The sequence below is a fragment of the Diaporthe amygdali genome (assembly GCF_026229845.1).
Source record: "Diaporthe amygdali strain CAA958 chromosome Unknown NODE_1_length_4327563_cov_65_473760, whole genome shotgun sequence".
In the NCBI taxonomy this organism is placed as follows: domain Eukaryota; kingdom Fungi; phylum Ascomycota; class Sordariomycetes; order Diaporthales; family Diaporthaceae; genus Diaporthe; species Diaporthe amygdali.
Window position 1 is genome coordinate 3,427,663 of NW_026517021.1, and position 21,235 is coordinate 3,448,897.

The following is a 21,235-nucleotide window of genomic DNA, read 5'->3' on the forward strand; positions in this document are numbered from 1 at the left end:
AACTTCCAAAATTTTCCAGGCCAGCACAGACAAAAATTGACGTGATTCAACGTTGGTGAGACTGACACGGCACCGACAGCTGAAACCACCATAATGGTGTGTTATCGGGCAGAAACAAGCGACTCAGACGACAACATAGATACCTGCATAGGTCGATGGTGGATGACTCGGAAGAGACCCTCTTATGACACAATAACCACAGCAATACTTTTGCACGGTCATTGCATAACTTGCTTTTCCGTGACCTGTCGGGACTGCACATTCTGCCGAACAGACGCAGAGGGGTTTCCTGTAAGGGCGTTCGAGGCCGGCAAGCCAGTTGTGTCTCGTAAAAGGTGCCCATCGCAGATTAAAGAATGAAGCCAGATGAGCAGTCCATGTTGAAACGAGGGATGTGTGATAATTATTACTCCTTTCGTATATACACAATATGAAAAGACCTGCAAGATCCGATTAATCCTCGGCTGGAACGCAGGTATTCGACGACAATTCGTCCTTGTCTCTTCCAGTCACCAGAATCCTGCCTTGAGTCCTTCACATGGGCCACCAATGTATGATCACTACCAGGCTGCTCAGTTCCCGTACATACATACCCAATTATTGAGACGGTGTAGCGATGCAAACGGTCACTCACGCGGTGCCCAATTTCCGAAGCTTTGTTTGCGCGGGCTGGCCATCGACAGTTGGCATAAGCTAAGCGTCCTCTATGGCAGGCCCATGAGGGCCACCTCTCTGGGAAATTCCACGAGTGCTCTCTTGTCCATCATTGATACTGACAAAGCCCCGGGCGAGGTGGGCCCGGATGTCAACATCGGAGCGTAGTGGACCCGCAAGAGCCGTGCCAGCGAGAGTGGCCAAGAAAAGGAGAGTAACTCTCATTATGCGGTAGAATAGGGGGGATAGTAACGATCGTACGAGGGCAAATTTCGTTTGCGGTATGGAGAGATAATCGGTAGGCCACAGAGGCTGCGAGACAACATGCACGAGCCAGATATATATTTTCTGGACGGTGTAGGAATGGTCCACAATCTAGAAAGTCATCTCCAACAATACCAGCAGCACATCAATAGGTGTGTGGCACGAGGCTTCTTCGAATCCAGTGGCCAGTTGACAGTCCTAATAGAGCGAGTAGGGGGCACGATGCATCCACTACTGGCGTATTCAGGCTGGAATTACGGTCACTTGTGCCCATGATAGATTTTACGAAGGTAAATCAAGGATATTTTCTTGGTGTTGTACCTCGACCATGTATCAAATTGGATGGCCGGTGGCTGGTGCTTTTTCCATCAATGGACATCTAAAGTGAGGTGGCAGGGTTGCAGGCCTAGTATGATGCACTGGCACATGGGGCTATTGACCGAGTAAAATTCACTAATTCTGCCCGGTTGTTGTTCAAAAGACCTCTGAGGTGATGCTGGAATCTTGGTTACCACCAATTTAGCGCGGATTTGATACTTGCCCGTGACACTCCTCAGGGTCACACGGGACGGGTCAGACGAGTTGCAGCACCCGCCCCTCCATCTCGTATGGCGAACACGTTGCCAATCTTGCAGAGTGAAATGATGCAACTTCTTCATTATTATATTTCCCAGCATGAAGTCCCTTTCTATTGCGGCGGCGAGAGGGGCAAAAAATAAAAGCAACGATGGAACAATGTCCCTACTATTGCTGACCCTGACTGTCTTTGCCTGCCTCCCTTGCATTCCGAGAGGGCATCTGTCGAGCTACACTTGAGTCAAAATCGGGTGCTCAACTGCTGAACTTAGAGAGGACCGCAGCGAAGACCGAAAGTCGTGCTTTTAGACATTGAAAAGGGTTGATGTATCGAGGAATAGCATTCAACGGATTGGCGAGGCCACACAACCAGACTAGGCACACACACATATTTTCCTGTCTTCTATTTGGCTACATTAGTATATAGCACACACCTAAGTACCAGAAATCTTCCTCTTCCTAATCAAAAGTCTTGCACTAGGGTCCAAAAACACATTCTCACCCGCACTCAAAGTCTTCGGCATCGACTTGCCCCCAGGATACTTGAAATCAATTTCCGCAAGAAAACGTGCCACCGGCATCTTAAACTCAGCAACTCCGAGAAACTTTCCCGGGCAAGTGTGGTTCCCATAGCCAACCATGAAATTGTTGTCCATGTCGGTGAGAACAGCCTGGTGCCTATCCTGTTGATCCGGCAACGAGTACCGCTTACGATAGCTACGCATAGGATCGAACGTGAACGGGTCCGGTGTAATTGCGGGGTCCGTCTGATGCTTAGCGTTGGTAAAAGCAATTCTGCACCCCTTCGGTATGTGTGTACCGTCTTTTAGCGTGGACGCTGAAAGGGCCACTCTTTGCGCACTCACTGTTACTGTCAGTCGACAAATTCCGTGCTTGGTAACACATCAGGTTGGACTCACAGAGGATGGGCGGGTGAGCTCAGAAGCATTCCAGCAAGAACGAATCCATCTTCTCTATTCTGTGTGCCACCGCCTGTAATCAAGGGAATCAGACAACGCCCACGACGGCACAGTTGCCTTAGCCAGTTTGATGCCTCACAGACCTCACTCTGTCAAGAGTGTAAATATTAGGGATGTGAATAATATTCAAGACTAGCAGGCTTCTTGATGAGTACCAAGAACAGAAGCTCAGCGCCTCAAGGGCCGGCCCGATACACATCCCACGATGATGAACCTTCATCAATTCCCACTACCAAGCTTGCTCAGCATTTGCTCCAACACCTTGGCACTCTCATAGGTGTCCACAAACTCAATGTACTGAGAGATCTGCTTCCCATCCTGGGTGAACTCCAGGTCATAGATGACCTTGTAAAGACAATTAGCTTCAGGGGACTCTAACATTGAATCAAGTCAGAACATTACCTCGACAAAGCTCTTGAGCCCATCGACTGTGTGCACAATCATCTCGATCCACACGTTAGCCACGCGCTGATGCGCATCGATCACGGTCCGGGTGACGTTCTGCACTACATCGGAAATAGTTTGCAACTCCATCTTCACCTGCGCCTCGTATTCCGCATTCGTGATCTGGGCTTTAAAGAACTGCGGGTATTTGTTGACGAACGAGTGCGGCCGGTACATCTTCACGCAGTCATCGGAGAGGACGGACGAAAGTAGAGAGACATCCTTTGTCTTGACGACAGCTGTATTGTTCTGCACGAAGGTTGTGATTGTCTCTTGCATAATTGCTCGGAGTTCATCCATCTTTGCTGTGTGTGAGTCCACTGAGTCGATTTCGGTGCGTATCGTATTGTTCGAGACGTAGTATCCGATTTACAGAGTGATCTATAGCATATATAGGTGAGAGGGCGAGGACAAGTCAAGGACACTTGGTCCGTCTCTGGATCCTGGGTCGGCGGCCGACGGCTGTTGCTTGGTCTTCCACAGCGTCGCAGAAGGTGTCGCATCATATGACGGACCGCATTTAGCAGGCAATCGCTCAAATGATAAAGCCGAGTTGAGAACAAAGTCGCATTTGGGGGCTACACAGTATGCTGACCTGCAGCTGCAAGGTGATCCTTCCACAAGGATGTTTTCGGGCCATCGGTTAGCGAGTGTGCTGATTGCGAAATTCCGGTTCGCTCAATGCGAGCCTGGCCGAGAGTTCATGTTACAGCAAGAACCAACCCTTGTCCTGCATCACCTCTCTCGTGCAGCGTCTATCTGGAGCCGTTGTAGTGAGATGATCTGCTTCAAACATGGTGTTCACCACTAGCAGTCACCCCACGCCATAAAATTCCTCGTCAGCTGCCTAGTCTCGCATTATGCTTTGGATGGAGGACAGATTTTTTCAAGACCCCAAAGACCCAGCTCAGCAAAATTCCCATCTACATGCACCTGAATCATTCATACTTTTTTTCAGTCAGTTGTTCGCGCGATTCACGATCTGGTGCCACCCGTAGATCTGGTCAGAAGTTATTCCATATCTCAACCACAGGACGATTGTCAATCTACTTTTCTTCACTTCGATATATCCGGGCAGTACGCAAAGCAAAGATGGCATGCGCCTCCCCTTAGATGGATACGTCGTTTCCCGAGTGGTTTGCAAGTGACGAGAAGGACATGATAGGATCAAAGGCCAGAAAGCTGCCGAATGTGAGTGCAGACGATTCTTGCCATAAAAAATGCTCGAGCCGTCTGACGATAAACTGCATACAGGCCAGTCCCCTTCTGCCAGTCCATGGACCAATCTCAGGAGATGCAAAGCTTCGGTCAGACAGCAATCCCAGCAGCAAAGTACAGAGAATTACATGACGACCAGTCGCGAGGAATGAACCAAAACGACAGCAAAGGTTTGTCACAGCAGAGACGCCGCGCCTCAGACTCTCTCCCCTAGATGGCTCGTGCGGCGGGTTGGGCAGGTAGATGGTCAGTCTTCACACAAAGTAGACTCCCAAGGCAACACTAGTTCTGTCGGGGCATGATAATTGCACAGGCGAGGACTTGACAGCGGATTTTGTATTGATTTCCGCAGAGTAGCTGTGACTCTTGATAGTGTTGGAATCAGGAAGCCACTATATGAGGGCCACAACCACGCTTGGGGGTGTGGGTGCATCCATTTTCCCTGTAGCTTCAGATAGCGCCAAAATCCAGTGGGCCAGGAGCTGGCGCTGTCCGATGCGCTCGGTGAAAATCTCAGCAACAAGTTCACTGCGCACAAGAGCCCCAGAGCAGTGGCTACGGAAAAGAAGTCGCATGTGCATGCAGAGTTCATCTTTCACAAGCACGTGAACACATCTTTTTAGAGTGAAAAACTCTCACATTTCGGCCAGAGCCGTTTCCACTAGAGCTGTGTATCGTCCTCCATCACTATCGTCGCCCTTCCTCGATGCCAAACTTCATTCTTTCCAGAAAATGGGAAGAAACCTGATCTGAATTTGAAGTATCGTCACTTAGCAGGTATCCCCCCGAACGATAACGTTCCAGCCCTCATCGTAGTAGAAGTTCTCTGTGCATACCTATGTCAGCAATGAATCTCGAATGAAAACGTTGTATGGCGATGAAAAGGTGTAAAACTTACGACCAGAAGTCAAACCCTCGTACGTCTACAGAAATTGTTAGTCATTTTTTTTTCACAGCTCAGTAGTGCGTCCAAAAACTTACGAGGTTCGTGTTGCACTTCTCATAGATGTCAGTCGCAGCCCATGCGAGTCGATCGTAGTTTTCGAGTGTGATGTTGTGGTTGTTGTCGTTGCACCCTTGGTTAAGAAGTCAGAAGAGCCATGGAAGAGCCAGGGGAGAACCAGCCAAGAGTACATACAGTATATGGCCCCGCTGTAATTGCAGGCCACCCTGGCACACTTGCTTGGGCCAGCATCGATCGTGGGTTTGCCGTCCTGCTGCAATAGTTTTCCCACACCGAGCTCAGTGTAGAAAATGTTTGTGTCTGGGAACCGCCAGCAAATAACAGTGCCAGAAGGAGTTGGAACACCGGGGGGGTTGTCAGCAGTTGGGGTGGCGGGAGGCTGGCCGGAGCTGCTGGCATGAGGCACAGGGTTGTTCAGGAGGGTGTGGTTTGGGGGGTTCCTAGGCGCAGAATTCGATTAGTTGTGCGGGTTACACTCCGAGGTGTGCAAGCCTTGTGTTGGGAAAAAGGGCGGGTGTATGCTCTTGAGCGGATCCAACTTACCACACATCCTGGTTTCTTCCAGCAATGTTGACAGGGCTAGCGTCCGCGGCATCATGCTGAACAGTACAAGTGGTGCTCATGAGATCGTTGCCAGCCATGGGTACCTTGAGGCCACCAATCTGTGAGTGTGGTCAGAACCTGGATGGCATCAGGCAAGATCAAAGGTTTAATGCAGACGACAAAGTCCAGCGCACTTGATCAGAAGTAGGTTATGAGTGTTTGGGGCTGGTGTGAGTAACGTGATGTTTCTGGGTATATTTGGATCAGGTACGGGCAGGAGACAGGAAACAAACATTGGTGATGAGGTAGCCGAGAACGGCGAGGATGAAAACCAGGTTGGCCATGGTGTGATTGTGGAGAAGCGATGTCTCAAGTATTGATTGTCTGGTAAAAGATTGAGAACAGAAGGTCTTGTCGTTGACGGTCGATGTGCGAAGTATTGGGAAGAGAGTTGAGAGTTGGTTGCTGAAGGCAGCTTCCTTTTGTTTTGCGAAGATGTTGGGCGGTCTCCACAATTATGTGGTGAATGGAACAGCTCCGTTGAACGTGTCGATTGGAACTCAGGCGTTTGTGTTTTCCTCCCGTTTGAGTTTTCCTACTTCGATGCACTAGCTCCTTATGCAGTCTACAAACGCCTGGAGGGAAAGACTCGCAAGTTGCTCAGTGTGATCGCCACGCTTGATACTTGGTTACTAAATTCTAAGAATGAATACTGACACCTGAAGCCCCTTGTATCCATCGAAAAGATATTGGGAAATGGTGCATAATTGCTCTTCATTCTTTGATTTCATGGGAAGCGATTCGTTCTGTCTATACTACACTCCTTCACTTCTCAGAATAGACCTCGCCATGTGCCTAGACCATGGTCAAGCGCATCACTACAACTTTGGGAATATGGGTTGAGTACGATCCAATAGCCCCCCCCCCGGACTGTCAATAAGTAAACATCAAAGACCCGTTGAATCTAGATAGCTCCCACGAAGGCAATACAGGCATAGCAGAGACCGTGGAACGCAGATCATTCTTGACATGGCTGGAAAGATCAGTCATGGTAATAGCACATCTGAAGTGTGTGAAGATTGATTGACATGCAGTTACAATTTTGTGATGCGTGCTATTCGTAGGTTGTATCATCACATAGGTATATAGGTACATAGGTCTGGTTTTCGATACACGCTCCATTTGCGCAACCCAGTTCAGGGACCGTAAATCTGTGTCCCATAGAAGGATGATCCTTCCAGGCTCCAAACTTATCAGCTTGTTGTCTTTCTGTCGGCAGAAAGCCTCCACGACCGCTCGACGTCGCTCCAAACTGCATATCAATTTGCGTGGACCTCTTATCCCTCTGGGTTGCCGTTGAAAGCCACGAGATTGACGGTGTTGTTCTGAAGAACGGTGATCAATGGATTTGCTGTCTTCGCCATGTATTCGCACAGGGTCTTCGGGTCCAGGTGCTGAGAGGCAAGCAGGCATGCGGCAAGACCAGCAACATGAGGTGCAGACATAGAAGTGCCGTTAAAGGAAATCTGGAAGTCACTTATCAGAATTGAAACTGACACATGCATGATGTCGAATAATAGCATCTTGCTGCTCTGAATGAACCACTTACCGAAGCAGTTGTGTTGGCAATCGAAGCAGAAAGAATATCGACGCCGGGTGCCAAGATATCTACGATAGGGCCGTGGTTGGAAAACTTTGCCAGGAGATTGTTCTTGTCTGTAGCTCCCACCGTGCACAGGGCCGGCTCATTCGCAGGAGACCAGAAGCTCGCGTCTTGGCCTTCATTGCCAGTAGCAACAGCGATAAAGACTCCCATGTTGAGGAGAGACTTGGCCACATCGTTGACTGCGCGGGAATGTGTAATGCCAAAGGACAAGTTTGCAACAGTGCCATTTGGACAGTGCCGAGTTCGTGTGTCATTGGCAACAAATTGCATACCCGCAACGGCGCTGGAAGTCATGATGTCGTTTTCCAGTGTAGTCGCGTCTCCGAGGACCTTGACAGAGTATAAATTGACTTTCTTGGCCACACCATAGGTTGCTCCGCCGACTGATCATAGATTAGCCTACTTTGAGCGTGACCATGCACTGAAAGGCGCCCTTCTCAGATGCGATAACTTACTTGTACCAGCAACGTGAGTCCCGTGTCCAGTAGTGTCCTCGTCGTCGCCACCTGCAAAATTCACTAGAGATTCGGCTCGGCCTTCGAATTCCTAAGAATTGAAACTCAGATTCGACTCGTCATGTCTTGAGCAGTGTGACACGCGCTCACCTCGTGGTCGACACGAATGCCCGAATCGATCACATATGCACAAACACCTTCGCCGGCAGAATCGTCATAGACGTACGTAGTACCATCCGTGAAGTTCTCAGGACCCTTATGCGAGATTCGCCCGAGGCCCCATGGGGCTCCGTGTTGTGTTACGTAGCTGCTGGCACGGACTGCCACCTCCCTCTCAATGTAGTCCACCTGTGCTGTGCTGTCAGCAACATTCAAGGCTTGAGACTAGGATGACTCCGGAGATATCGAGAGTGGGCTCACACTTGGGTGGGCCTGTACAGCGGCGAGGGCAGCATTGTCGAGACTTCCGGCGAAGCCCTTAAACGAGCCAACGTTGTAGACGTAGTCGATAGTGTCCATCAGGTTCTCGACCTCGTTTGCTGCGACAGTGCTCATAGCATCTTTCATCTTCACGATGAACTTGCCTTGAACGACCGCGTCACTGGTGTGGTGGTCCTCGTAGAGGGTTGCAAGCGCTGAGGAGGGGACTGCAAATGCCGTAGCAAGTGCGAGATTTCTGTTGAAGTGCATGATGGAGGTGACGTGCGATGATTGGGCAAGCGCAGTACTTCTCAGATCGTCAGGCCGTGGTAGAAAGACCCGCAAATATTGATGTTCGATATCGTTGTTATGTGTGTGGTTGTATTTGTGTTTCTGATTATTTGTCTGCTGTTGTTTCCAAGGACGTCAACCTTCTTCGAGGATCAACATCAGATTACAAAGGACGAGAGTCTGTTGAGTACCTTCCTACTCCACCTGCTGTGTGTCGGACAACCGCCTGTTCCCCTGGGAAAGAGCGTAGTTGACGGAACGACAGCTGCACTATCCATCCTATGTGGCTACCTATGCTCATTGACCAGCGGTGCGAGGTAAAGACGCAAGCATCCATGAACTGGGCTGCTACTCATCATTGACTGCTCTTTAGACACGGAAGTGGCGATTGCCTTCGAAATACTTCCTTCCTGCGGAAATAGTGGCCGAATCTACCGCATTTAGGTTCTACTCCAGTAAGTCAGGAAAGCTGCGAGTCGACTGTCAATCACGTCCGAGGGATATGGTGTATTCCGTGTCATTCCCGAGAAGCAGAGAAACGAATCAAAGTTTTCAACAGGAATTAATTATCGTGTGACTAATTCTTAGGTTCTTACGGAATTATTTGTAAACACGAATGGGTCCCCTCAGCTCCCAACCATCTATACGCCAAAGCAGCCCGTAAAACAGATCTTCTGAGACATCCTCTATCAATATTTGCTTTCAGAGTGATCATTCTATGCCACTGCCGAGATCTGAGACGGTTTGAGATCAACCGTCACCGGTGCGCAATCAACATTTCTGGTTGAGTAAAATTGGCCCATAGTCCAATTCGTGTTCTGCCAGGTAGTGTCGGTGCAGTCCAGCGTCAAATTGACCTGTCCAGTGGCAAAGAACGTGATACTGTATCGGTTGTATGTAAGCTAGGGAATATAGGCTAATGAGCAGGGCATCGGTGGCACTCACGGGTATTGAGGATCTTGGTCGTTGCAAACCCACGACTGGTCAATGACCAGTTCACCTGAGGGCCGGCTAAACGTGAACTTGGCCGGTGCTGGTCCTGGCTGGCCTACTTCCCCGTTGAATGTGCAATTGTATTGAAAGTTTCCGTAGAAGAAGTCCGAGAGCTGGCTGCTTGCTGCGTTACACGAAGCCAGAAGATCCGGAACTGCAGGGTTCGACAGGTTGAAGTTGACATATCCCCACGAATTCTGGTGGGCAGGCGTAGTGAAAATGTATGAAGCGTGATAGTCGAAGTCTTCTACTGTCCAATGGAAGTCACCGAACGATGTGTCTGAGCAGCCGGCCGAGTCCCGAGGCGCCTTTTCGAGGGGCGTGCAAGAGCAGCACGCGGCGGCGGCCACGATCAATGAGATAACTCGATGCATCATGTTGAGGCGTGATATGGGAGAAAAGAGCAGTTGTGTACGATAGGATCAGAGAGTATTGTAGATTTTCTTTAGGCTTAATGTGATTTAAGGACTAGAGTCGATGGTGAACATGTACGAGTATCAACAGCATGTTTGTGCGGCAATATGGCTTGCTTTTAAATATCTTGGTGTCCTTCTGCGCAGCCATCGTGACTACTTCACAAAGGAAGAATGAGCTGTTGCATCTCTCGTAATGGGCACCTGGAGATGCGTGCATACGGAAGAAGCCTAGAAGTTGATCCTCTTCAACTGTGAGTGGCTGGCAGGGTGACGTCGGCGGTGATCGCTGATGCCAAGGCCTCGTATTCCCTGCCCATTCCCAAATATCCAACGTCACTTGCGGGCTCCCGCTCCCTCCTTTCGGGCTCGTAGCTGCCGACAACGCTTATAGGTATGTCTTAGATTTTGACTCGTGTCGAATCGCACCTGGTAGTCTTCCACCACTTTACGGCCTTGGACCGCACTTGCAGGAGTTGCACCACTAACCTGACAGTGCAGTGAAGAATCGGTCGAGTCGCACTCGACCAATGATTCCTGACCGCTAATCTAGCGTACCACTATTCGCCGCCTTTTTCTATTTTGGCTATACACTCGGGTACTATGGCGCTGCTGTGTACAGGAGAACCAAGGCGTGGGTCACACCGATTGATTCTCGTAACGGTGATCCCGATGATTCCGCTGTCCGGGTGTCACACAATGGAGCTGTGGCGAGGTTCTTGCAGTGCCTCTAGCTGCCTCCGGCTGGAGTATTGACAATGTTTTCCATATATGTTTCGGTATGTGATGGAACGTTGTACCCATCTGTCTCGACTCTTACCATTGCCCTTTCCTCTTGCACGTGGTATTTGCATATGCGAGTGGTTCATGAGAAATCCCTAGATGATGATCGATGACAAGCATGGAATGATGTCCCCGGCTTATAGATTTGACCATACGTGCATAGGATAGACTGATATGTTCTCTTGTCTTCTTATATTTTTGAGCCCCGTTGGACAACGTGAGCTAACAAGCTTCAGATCAATCCATACCACCATAGGAGCCCGTGACACTTCAAACCTAGGGAATGTGATATCAAAATCGGGGACCATGAAGACTCATGGACAACTGCATCAACATGAAAGGAACTACCCAGCTCACTGTCTCTGTCCCTGAAGAATTTGCTGCCAGTCGAAAGACCTGAGGCAGTCCTCCACCGTTGCCAGTTCGGCATGAGTGACCCCGAGTTCGTGTGGGTATAATGTCTTCCCATCCTGCCCAAAGTCAACGAATGCATCATCTTGCAATTCATAGTACTGAAACATGGGGCCCTTTTCCGTGACCAAAATACCCGAGTCAACCTCATAGTCTTTAAGTGATGTTTCCACAAATATCACTCGCTTGTCGATTCCGAGCTGCTCCTGAACGACCTTGTCCAGTGCATCCACGTCCTTGTTCATTGTCGTCTTGTGCGCTTCTCCGACGACCCATTTGTCGTAACTCTTCTCTCCGCTACGAAGGATGGCACATACGATCACACCAATGTTCTTGCGCTCATCTCCGATGCTGGAAAATGAGACATCAGCGCGAAGAGGGAGCTTTACTACATATCTTTTGATAGATGCCTTGCGTAAAAGTTAGCGAGTGCCAATAGGATATGGGGCCAGAACTCACATCATAGACTGGTACATATCCAGGATTCTTCAGATTAGATCCATACATGCCGACAGATAGCATCGTAGTCTTCTTGACCAACTCTGGCTGGCTGCGAATGAATTCTACCGCAGCAACCTTGGACTGAAAATGAGGAATATGTAATTTCCCAGCGGTCTTCTTCTTGGCATCGGGAAGGGTAGACCACACCAAGTGCTTCAGAGTTTTGATCTGTGCGACTGCGCGGGCAATCCTCAAGGCAGTCTTGGACTCGGCCTCCTCCGCGGCAGCAGCTCCATGGGAAGCAAATATATCTGGAGGAAAGACTGTATTTGCAAACACCACCTCTGCCCCTTCCACTGCTCTGTGAATACTGGCCTCTGACCCTATGTCGACTTCGACCACTTCAACGCCGCTCTTCGAAAGCTCTTTTGCTGCATCACTAGACTGGTTAGAGGTGAGCCCTCGCAGACGATACGCCGCATTGTTGGAGGTCTGCAGGGCTGTGATCACACTGCGACCCTGCGAGCCGGTTGCTCCGAAGACAACTAGTAAAGGCAATTCTGTTGGAGCCATTTTCCCATACACTGAAGTTCGGGCCTGTGAGCTTTTCGAAGTAGGACTCGTGAACATGGTGCTCACTCCTAAACAACTGTTTACATTCAACAATCGTGCCGTATATAAATCTCCTCGTCTGGCTGACAAATGCTGTCATTGGTTGATCCAGTTATTAGCTGTGTGGTTGGCGCTTATGTGTGCAAGACAAGAATTAGTCATAGCTTGAGGTTGGTATTTTTCCCGAGTCCAATGTGTACTTGATTACTTCCAGATCAATGTATGAACTTTTCCCCTCACTATCTCCGATATCAGTCTTCTTCTTCGTTACATTTGCGTTGGCATGACGCTGTGCTCATCAGCTTTGCTGGTCTGGCTCAAGTGCTGGGGAATCTGACAAATACCACTGCTGATGAATTAACAGCCCCTCGACCCAGCCAGCTCAGATACACCTTGACCAACCATCAGCGCAGGGATTTCAATTTCCCGTTCATAGCATCTCATGTCATCAAAATTTTGGACTCTGACGTGCGAGCACAGCCCGAGATCTACTAGTATACAGCAAATCACAATTCTCATGCCTGGATCGCACTCAACAAACCGCCCACTGTAAGTGAGAGTTAAATATGTGACCAAGCGTTTGCAAATGTCCGGGTATAACCCTCGAAAGACCTCGAAACACAGAGCAACTGCAAGAGCCAGGGGTAACCCCCACAAACCCATGTCTGCTGGATTTAGGTGAGGAGCATGATCCTTTCCCTGCTTCAGCACAGACACAAAAACTATGAGGCTGTGCTTAATGCTCTAGAAACTTTGCAACACACGTATCTGAATTCAATACTTTGCATGTTGCTGCTTTATACCTCACACGCATCACCTTCATGCTTTTTCTCGCGGGTCCAATGCGCCTGTGTATGTGCATGTGCATGTGCCAGCGTAGGAAGCGAGCACATGACATTTCCAGCCTGCACATTAGATCGCCGTGTTTCCCAACCGAGTTATCGCTACGGTGGTACCGAATGCACGAAACGGTAGAGGTAAATCCCCGAACAGGGGCCATTTGAGCTTAAAAACCCTGGTGTTTTGAGCCGAATTTGTGACACAATCCTCCCTCGGCAGCCGGAGCCGCAGATGGCCAAGGATGTGGAAGCCACTTTTTACCCTCATTTGTCGGCAATTGGTTCAGCAGGTTGATGAAGTCGCTGTTTCTCCCATGCCGCTGCTACTTGGCCGAGGACTCCAAGCAGGGGGAATTCGCTCAGGAGGTGGCTTTTTGTGGCTTTTTGCTCCGGCATATACTTCTAGGTTAGGTTAGTCGTGTTTGGCTATATGGTCCTCGGAGTATGAAAGGAAGAGCAATAGGACGCTTTCCAACCCCATTTATTTGAGCGGGATCAATTCTGGTTCTTTCGTAACTTGACCCGTTGACAAAATTGTCGCAGTCCTTCCTGAACTCGAGCACGATCTACTGTAGCTCCCGTTGGGTGGGCACCTTACTTCTTCGAGAATAAGCATAGAAGATCTCCCGATGTCGAACACCAGCAGAATTAGACAGAGTCGCGAAGATCAAATGATTAATGCTCAAGCCTAGGAAGTAAATCCAAACCTTGGCCCGTTTAGGCCACCAGTTCGAAATCAGCTGAGCTGAAGGCGTCGCCGTTAAATCAGCACGGCTCTTGTCGTCTGAAATCATCTGAAGTCGTCCCCAATCACGTTGGGCGCCCCGGCGGCAAAAAATGCCCCAGAGTCAACTCAACTGTGGAGGTGTGTGTGACCCACCCCCGGCTGTGCACACCTGCTCGGACGCTACACATCCGTGCCTGTGGCTAGTGCTTGGTTTCGTTTGGACTGAAAATTCCACGTTTGGCCCGATGCTCTAGGCCAAAGCTTACCCCATACAAAGCCAGCGTGCCTAGCAGACCTATGCCTGCATCCAATGCCTGGCGTTTGAGAGTCGAAACGCCACTGTGCCAGCTGCTGCCAACATTCAACAGCCCCCAATCAAGGCCTTGCCCCCCTGAGTCGGCTTTGCGAACAATCCCAACACGGCAGATCTCCCGTGAATAGATTGGGTTCCAAAGAGGCCGAACACATGTCAGTTGACGGGAGTTTAATGGTTGCATGGCAATGCTGGCAAGGTGGGCACAGACGGGGGGTCCAGGAGAAGCGAGCACATCAGCCCAAGTGTGCCAGTGCGGCCCCCCGCCCGCTGAGGATGTTTCACCACCATAGTCGCCAACAAGAAGCACAGATGCTTTCTGAAATCCGGGCCGGCCTGGCTTTTCATATGTTTCTTCTGCCGCAGAACTAGTCCTTAATGTACCCCGTCCCCAGCAAGGCCCGTTACTCCGGGGCCCGCTTCTCCTTCAAGCTTCCGAGCGCACGCATCACCGGACACGATGCTTCGATTGTGGTGACAGGTTGAATTTCGGTATCGAGGTTCGATCAGCATCTGCCGTTGTTTAATTCTCCGGATCTCGTCATAGCGGTTGCGATCCATGTCTACTTGGAGTATGGGAGTCCTCCGACGGCCCCAGGGCAGTGCCTGGCCCGCACAACGCCGGCAAGAAGGAAAGGGCAAAGAAGAAGGCGGCGGAGGTGGTGGTGGAGGCGGCGGTAATGGAGGTGGAGGAGAAAAGCAAGGAGGAGGCAACGGAGGAGGTGGGCAGCGTGGCGGAGGTCAGCCCGAAGGCCCTGACCGACCAAACTCTCCACAGGGCGGTGGCTCAGGTCGACCTCCTCCCAATGATGGTGGACGAGGAGGACCCGATCCAAACAACGATGGCCGCGGGGGGCAGGGTCCCAACGGAGGCAACGGACAAGGACGAGGCCAAGGACGACCACCATCGCCGCAAGGCGGCCCAAATCCCGATGATTTTCAAAGAGAGGCCAATGGACCCCCGAATGGAGGGCCACCGGGAGGTTCACAAAACCAAAACCAGAACCAAGGGGGCAATAGAAATCAAGGGCAAGGCCAAGGGCAGAGTAATCAGAACGGAAACCAGAACCCAGGCAACCGAGGACAAGGCCAACAGAACCAAGGCCAGAACCAAAACCAAAACCAAAATCAAGGGCAGAACCAAGGTCAGAACAAAGACGGTAATCGAGGGCAGGGCCAGCAGAACCAGGGGGGCAACAGAGGACAAGGACAAACCCAAAATCAGGGACAGAATCCCAACGAGAACAACAACAACAACAACAACAATAACAACAACAACAATAACAACAACAATAATAATAACAACAATAATAATAATGGGAACAACAACCAGTCCAAGTCAGAGGAATCTAAGTCGACGACGCAAGAGCAAACCTCGACAGCTGAGCAGACGACAACCTCCACCCCCCAAGCTGAGCCTACAGAACAGCCTCCTCCTCCTCCCCCTCCTGCTGCTGCTGCTCCCTCACAAGAAGTACCGCCTCTCGCAGCCCAACCACCGCCGCCACCACCACCTCCAGAACAAACCTCGACATCTTCATCTTTGACCTCGACTTCTTCGACCTCAAGTACACCCATATCAACTAGCACGACGCAGCAGCAAATACCCGCCTCTTCTTCACTCAGCGTCTCAACACCGCCTCTCGCTGCCCAGACCCAAGTCTCACTCTCACCACAGACAACTCCTCCACCTGTACCACTGCCCGTTGTCGTACCACCCTCCGCCTCGGGCTCCTTGGTTGCCGAGCTCGCTCCGACTCCGTCTCTGGCATCAGCTCCTCTTCCATCCGCACTCGCCAACAGCAACGATGCTACTTCACCCGGGCCTGTCATGTCCTCTGGAAAGATGGCAGGAATCGCTGGTAAGTGGTTGTAATGAACATAGAGATATAACAATTGACTGACAATTTATTAGTCGGCAGTGTTTCTGCTGTGGCAATGATCGGCACTTTGATCCTGATCCTTTTCCGACTCAGGAGGAAGGGTTACCTGCGATCATTCAAACAGCCGTTTAAGAGTGTCCGGGGTGGATTCATGGGGCGCGGGAAGAGACTCCCAAGCCGAACATCTACTCCTGAGCCAGAAATGACCGAGTCCCGCATGGCCCCAGCAGGAAGACTGAGCAGGGTTCGATCACCATCCGCATGGGATCACGACGATGATGACTTGGCTTCCCCTTCGATCCTCGAGAGGCCACTGCCCATCATCCAAAAGTCTTTGAAGGGCTTGGTTAGCCGTGGTGGATCGAAGACAAAGACTTCTGACCAGGACTTGGACGGCTTCTTCGTCGGAAGCACGCTGTCGCCAGTACCTGAAGTTCGATCGGTAATATCGCGGACCGACGAACCCATCGTACCGCCGTCACCTACTGCACAGGTGACGGAGTCGCGCGAGCCATTGGCACAACAGCTCGAGCCTGCAGCTTCCGTGAACTGCCCGGTGCAAAAACTACAGAACAAACTTCGCTTGCACAATTCAACCGATCCGCGTCCGTGTACGAAACACCCACACCTCGGCCGTCCCGCGGATCGAGGCAGCGTTTCATCTGTGTCGTCGTGTACGACGTGCGGCGGCTCCTCACCCAGGGAAAGCCGGTTCTCCTTTGCCTTCCTCCTGCAGCCACCCCTGGACTTGTTCAAATCCAAGAGAGGCTCTTCGGATGATGAAAGCAGGAAGTCAGGCTGGTCGTTGTGGTTCAGGGCGGATGATGGCAAGAAGGATAAGCCGGAACAGAGTACTATGCAAGAGAAAAGATGAGAGGCCCGCTGGCGTGTCCGTCGAAGGAGTGGCTGCTTGTACATTTTCAACGATATATAGTTGTGGAGCCAGGATAATCAAACAACTGAAGTCGTTGAAAGACGACTTCGATTTGATGAATCAAACTTCACGGGCCCCAAGTGTGAACAGACTGTCCGCAATTGTCCGCGCATGCATACTAAATAAGTCGCTTATGTTATGCCAGTCCCTAACCATATACATCAATATTTTCTTGGCACCTTCCTGCCACCAATCATCCCACTAGAGACTTTTTGTAAGACTTTATCCCACTGAAGATTATCCAACAGGTAATAATCTTATAGATGACCAAATCTTAGGCGATTACTCCATCCATCATCTGGGTCATTCCAAGCCTCGGGCCATTTATATAGACCCTTATCTAAATCTTAATTGATCTTCAACAGTACTTTCTGCATGCGAGTAAGGAGTAACATCATCACGGATGGAACCTTTACTTGATGTTCCTGAACAGCCAGGCTCTGCGCGCTGGGTCTTGATGAGTATCGTGACGGAGTTCTGATCTCAAGGCTGACCTCTCGGCAAATATCACTCCGTTATCATCCATTTAGAAAACTTCCGTCTCATTCCGAAGTGAGGTGATCGAGATTACACAAGGATCACTTTATATAGGCCTGAGAAAACGGAAGAGCCAGCAGTGATATCGCCAACTTCTAAAGCCGCGGTTCGTTAGCCGAGGAAGCGAAATCGCGCGCATTGTAAGGAATCAATCATTAATTGCTTGACTTTTGCTTAATTTTAGCGTTATCATAGCTTGGACATTAAATGGCATTCAGCATTCAGTCCGGCCCTCATTACTCGTAACTTCATTCATAACATGCTACCCACAAGACATGACTAGATGTGAAGCGAATTAATGTTCTCCCTGATAAAGGTATAAGAATCGTTCCGGAAATCATCAGCCAGGTAGTTCTGTGACAGGGCATAAAATTGGACCAGCTGATTCCCGCTGCCCGTGTCTTTCCACTGCGGCCAGTTTGGATAACTTCCGTAGCCGACATTAGGGTCGAGGCTGTACAAGAAGTTGTAGTAGTACGTCCGTATACTCTTCGCGGCGTAGTTGTCATAGATTCCGAAGAACACTTGCAGCAGGTCACTCCCGTGGAACGTTCCCAGGAAGGGAGTTCCGTAGTTGTAGCTTGCCAGGTAGCTCCATGACGGAACGCTTGGGTTGACAGCATTGGTGACATCAAGGAAACCGCGACGAGAGAGGGTGAAGACCAGATCTCCAAGCAATGCGGAGATTCGCTTGAACTGGGGGTACAACTCATTGAGGAGGGAGGTCCTGAACGGTGAGCCCTGTGTGATGTCCTGGGGGTAGGTCTCGAGCAGGGCTTCCAATTGCTCAGTCGTGGCACCGGTAAAGTAATAAGTCGCCAAGTACTCCAGAAGCTCCTGAGTGGTGGTCAGATTAGAGGTGAAGAGTGTGAATATGGTTCCCTCGTCCTCTTGGTCACCGTTGATCATGGGTACTGCGGCGTATCGGCCCTGAGTAGCCAGCACGTCGGGGCTGTCGGGAAGCACTGTGCCGTCTGGCCTTGGGAGGTATGAGAGAGCCACGGATTGATATCCAAGGAAACTTGGGACTGAATTGGCTGCGTTCAGAAATTTGTCATACGGGAGAGCGCGGAGACACTCCAAGGTGTCACTCGCTCCGGAGCAGCCTCCTGTTTGTACAACAGTGTCGTAGACGAGCTGTCCCTTGGGGCAGTCCACCGGGTCCGCAGGGACAATGCTACCAGAGTCCATGATAGCTCCTCGGAATAGTGGTTTGCCGTTGTAAGTATTATCGCCCCCATACAGAGCCATCTGGTCAAAGACACTGATAGCACCCGCGGACTCGCCCCACAACGTCACCTTCGTAGGATCGCCTCCGAAAGCCTCGATATTGTCAGCTACCCACTCCAGAGCCAACCTCTGGTCAAGGAGACCCAGGTTGGAAGATCCATCGGCTAGGATCTCCTTGCCGGGCATGAAGCCGAATCCAGCGACACGATAGTTGACCGCAACGAAGATGAAAGGCTGGTCTTGGCTGATAGCTTGGTCTAGCAGGTCTGTTCCATCGTACATGGCAGCCCATCCAAGCTGTGTCTTGATTAGCATCTTCATGTGGGACTTCTCGTGTGCCCGGCTGTCTTACCTCGAACGCGCCCCCGAAGATCCAATATAGAACTGGCAGATTCGCGCCAGCTGTCACGCCCGCTGGGCGGATCACGCTGACTGTCAGGCAGTCCTCGCTCTGGTTTGTTGCTGCCTGGATGATCGGCAGGCTGACAAGATCACCAAGAACCTGAAGGAACAGGCTCTGGTTCTCGCCTGACGAGACAAGCATCTGTGGACAGGCTGCCGCTGGGTTGATGGCATCATAGGCATCGCCAAGATTCGTCGATAACTTCTTGGGCGGCTTGAGTCGTAGAGACCCAGTGGGTGGGTCTGCAAACGGGATGCCTGCAAATTTTTCAACATCACCGCTCGCCAGCCCAACGAGGGTGTTGGACGGGGAGAGGACGACAGTTGGTGAGGCTGCTCGACCGTTTATCACGGGAGAAGACCCCTGGCGAGCTGGCAGAGCCAGCACGCAGGCCAAAAGAGAGGCCCAAACCGACACGGAAAAAACCTTCATTGTTGCTGTCGCTTGACTGATTGAAGGAGTTGCAAAAAGCCACCAGTCGAGGATTCTGCAGTCAGGCCGGCGCGGGAGACAAGTTCACCAAGACGAGACTGGCAGTGCTTCAGTCGAGGGCCATCACGAACAGGAGAGAGGATCTTGCTGATCATTTATCTACGAAGTCGGTCGTCGGACTGGTATCTTCCCGACGCCCAATTGTCTCTCCACATATACAAATGGCGATCATAGGTGTGTGAAGACTACACCGTCTCTGCATGCAGTTCCAAATATTCCCGATTCGTACTGCCCAGAAAAAAGGCCAGCTGACTGCCAGAGTGAAAGGATGTATTGACGATATGGGAGTAGTCTCCGGGTGCCACGCCGGGCCGTTGCCTTTTTTGGGCATACTACCTGGCACCGAGCTTAGATCTGTACGACGCTGCGCTGCACATTGCGGGGATCCCAATCCATTACCCCGTGGGGTAGAAACTATTCTGGAAGACTGGAGGGTCGGCACAAGCTTTTACTCCGGCACGCCGGCAAGATGTTGGTATCTCATTTCCCCCAATGCACATGCAGCAGGGGCTTGACGGCAGTCGATTTATCGATGACCTCATCAGAATCATTGTTCAAGAGACATGATAATCGGTAATTTACAATTATAGGGGGAAAAAATTCTCGGACAAGCTGGACTTGAGCGCCCAAAAATTTGATGAGATTTGGAACTGCAACGACTTTTCCCCTAGCTCCGGCCACTCCAGACGGCTCTTCCCACGTCCCAGATGCAACGGTCGATCAAGTGCATGTGCCTGGAGCGGTCAAGGAGGCGCGCACATGTGAAGATCTTTCATCCAATGCCTCGTAAAGCCACGACCAGACCTCGGCATCGGAGAGGTTCATCCAAGCTAACGCACCACACTCTTGGGCCGCTTGGGCGGGCGGGCAGATCATTGCAGATGCCAGCCCCTCATACGTTGGAGTTCTGGCGCGTAGCAGAGAAGGTGGAGGGTAAGCAGCTCCCAAGGTTCCTGAACTGGCAAATGGGGGCTGGAGGAGCTCGCCGACAGGAACAGCTAAGCGAGACGGGCGGCTTTGTCGAATCATAACCGACGCCTCAAATCAAGATGGTTGCAGGTCAGTTCCTCAGCGGCTGGGTTGATCCTGACAGGCCCGGTGAACGTGAGGAGACGAGTTTTTGACAACAAGCGGGGGCGGTCGCGTCTGGCCAGACTTTGTTCAGTGTTATCTTCAGATTGGGCTCTGAGCTAGTTTATTAGACTTTAGTGACATTTGACAATTCTGCGCGAACGCTTGTTAGTGCTGCTCAAGGAGGCTTAGCAGCCAGGTCTGGTTCTAGTCAAATATTCCCCGGGTTCCTGCGCAGCAGTGCAAGGGTGCATCTGGGAGCGCACAACATAAAAAAACAATCGAGCAACATGCGGGGAAGCGGCTTAAATGTCACGGTCAATACTTCCTGTTCAAGCCTCGACACGTCAGCTGACTGGTTACCGTTCCCGAGCGCGTCCGTGAAGAGGCATATTTGAATCATTCACAAGACAAGTTTGCAGATCATTTGAGTAGTGAATCAACCTCAGCACAACCCTACGTTTCGTATTCGTATGTTCCAAGCAGCTTCAACATGCGCCTGGGTGCCGAGCTGATGGCGGAGACTAGTTGATCCTGCACGACACTCTTTACAGGCGAGGAGTCACTCGCTGCGACTGGGACAGAAATTACCATGTGACAGTGAACAATCAAATATCCATGTCCAGAGAGGCAGGAAGAGCCACGGCTTCAAAAGAGTGCCACCTCACGCGTTGAGTG

The 21,235-nt window shown here is 50.9% G+C and overlaps 8 protein-coding genes across 8 annotated transcripts; 2 read left to right on the forward strand and 6 right to left on the reverse strand.

Annotated features, from left to right (window-relative positions):
- Positions 1-1,928: 1,928 nt before the first annotated feature.
- J7T55_006610 (uncharacterized protein) lies at positions 1,929-3,218 on the reverse strand (the record flags this gene model as incomplete). The annotated part of the gene is made up of 4 exons (XM_053130565.1): positions 1,929-2,346; positions 2,415-2,487; positions 2,705-2,819; positions 2,877-3,218. The coding sequence occupies 4 exons, from the start codon at positions 3,216-3,218 to the stop codon at positions 1,929-1,931; spliced, it is 948 nt and encodes a 315-aa protein (XP_053001374.1).
- Positions 3,219-4,076: 858 nt separating this feature from the next.
- On the forward strand, positions 4,077-4,759 carry J7T55_006611 (uncharacterized protein; the record flags this gene model as incomplete). The annotated part of the gene is made up of 3 exons (XM_053130576.1): positions 4,077-4,109; positions 4,192-4,306; positions 4,608-4,759. 3 exons carry the CDS (start codon positions 4,077-4,079, stop codon positions 4,757-4,759), a joined length of 300 nt encoding a protein of 99 aa, XP_053001375.1.
- Positions 4,760-4,906: 147 nt separating this feature from the next.
- J7T55_006612 (uncharacterized protein) lies at positions 4,907-5,987 on the reverse strand (the record flags this gene model as incomplete). Its single annotated transcript, XM_053130588.1, has 6 exons — positions 4,907-4,962; positions 5,035-5,059; positions 5,118-5,212; positions 5,275-5,540; positions 5,644-5,762; positions 5,937-5,987. 6 exons carry the CDS (start codon positions 5,985-5,987, stop codon positions 4,907-4,909), a joined length of 612 nt encoding a protein of 203 aa, XP_053001376.1.
- A 993-nt stretch (positions 5,988-6,980) lies between these two features.
- On the reverse strand, positions 6,981-8,454 carry J7T55_006613 (serine protease; the record flags this gene model as incomplete). The annotated part of the gene is made up of 6 exons (XM_053130599.1): positions 6,981-7,169; positions 7,253-7,488; positions 7,582-7,692; positions 7,765-7,855; positions 7,915-8,112; positions 8,185-8,454. The coding sequence occupies 6 exons, from the start codon at positions 8,452-8,454 to the stop codon at positions 6,981-6,983; spliced, it is 1,095 nt and encodes a 364-aa protein (XP_053001377.1).
- A 737-nt stretch (positions 8,455-9,191) lies between these two features.
- J7T55_006614 (uncharacterized protein) lies at positions 9,192-9,845 on the reverse strand (the record flags this gene model as incomplete). The annotated part of the gene is made up of 2 exons (XM_053130610.1): positions 9,192-9,357; positions 9,421-9,845. The coding sequence occupies 2 exons, from the start codon at positions 9,843-9,845 to the stop codon at positions 9,192-9,194; spliced, it is 591 nt and encodes a 196-aa protein (XP_053001378.1).
- A 1,172-nt stretch (positions 9,846-11,017) lies between these two features.
- J7T55_006615 (uncharacterized protein) lies at positions 11,018-12,089 on the reverse strand (the record flags this gene model as incomplete). The annotated part of the gene is made up of 2 exons (XM_053130621.1): positions 11,018-11,485; positions 11,535-12,089. The coding sequence occupies 2 exons, from the start codon at positions 12,087-12,089 to the stop codon at positions 11,018-11,020; spliced, it is 1,023 nt and encodes a 340-aa protein (XP_053001379.1).
- Positions 12,090-14,385: 2,296 nt separating this feature from the next.
- J7T55_006616 (uncharacterized protein) lies at positions 14,386-16,764 on the forward strand (the record flags this gene model as incomplete). The annotated part of the gene is made up of 4 exons (XM_053130632.1): positions 14,386-14,488; positions 14,581-15,152; positions 15,233-15,869; positions 15,923-16,764. The coding sequence occupies 4 exons, from the start codon at positions 14,386-14,388 to the stop codon at positions 16,762-16,764; spliced, it is 2,154 nt and encodes a 717-aa protein (XP_053001380.1).
- An 876-nt stretch (positions 16,765-17,640) lies between these two features.
- J7T55_006617 (sterol esterase precursor) lies at positions 17,641-19,426 on the reverse strand (the record flags this gene model as incomplete). Its single annotated transcript, XM_053130643.1, has 2 exons — positions 17,641-18,888; positions 18,944-19,426. 2 exons carry the CDS (start codon positions 19,424-19,426, stop codon positions 17,641-17,643), a joined length of 1,731 nt encoding a protein of 576 aa, XP_053001381.1.
- Positions 19,427-21,235: the final 1,809 nt, after the last annotated feature.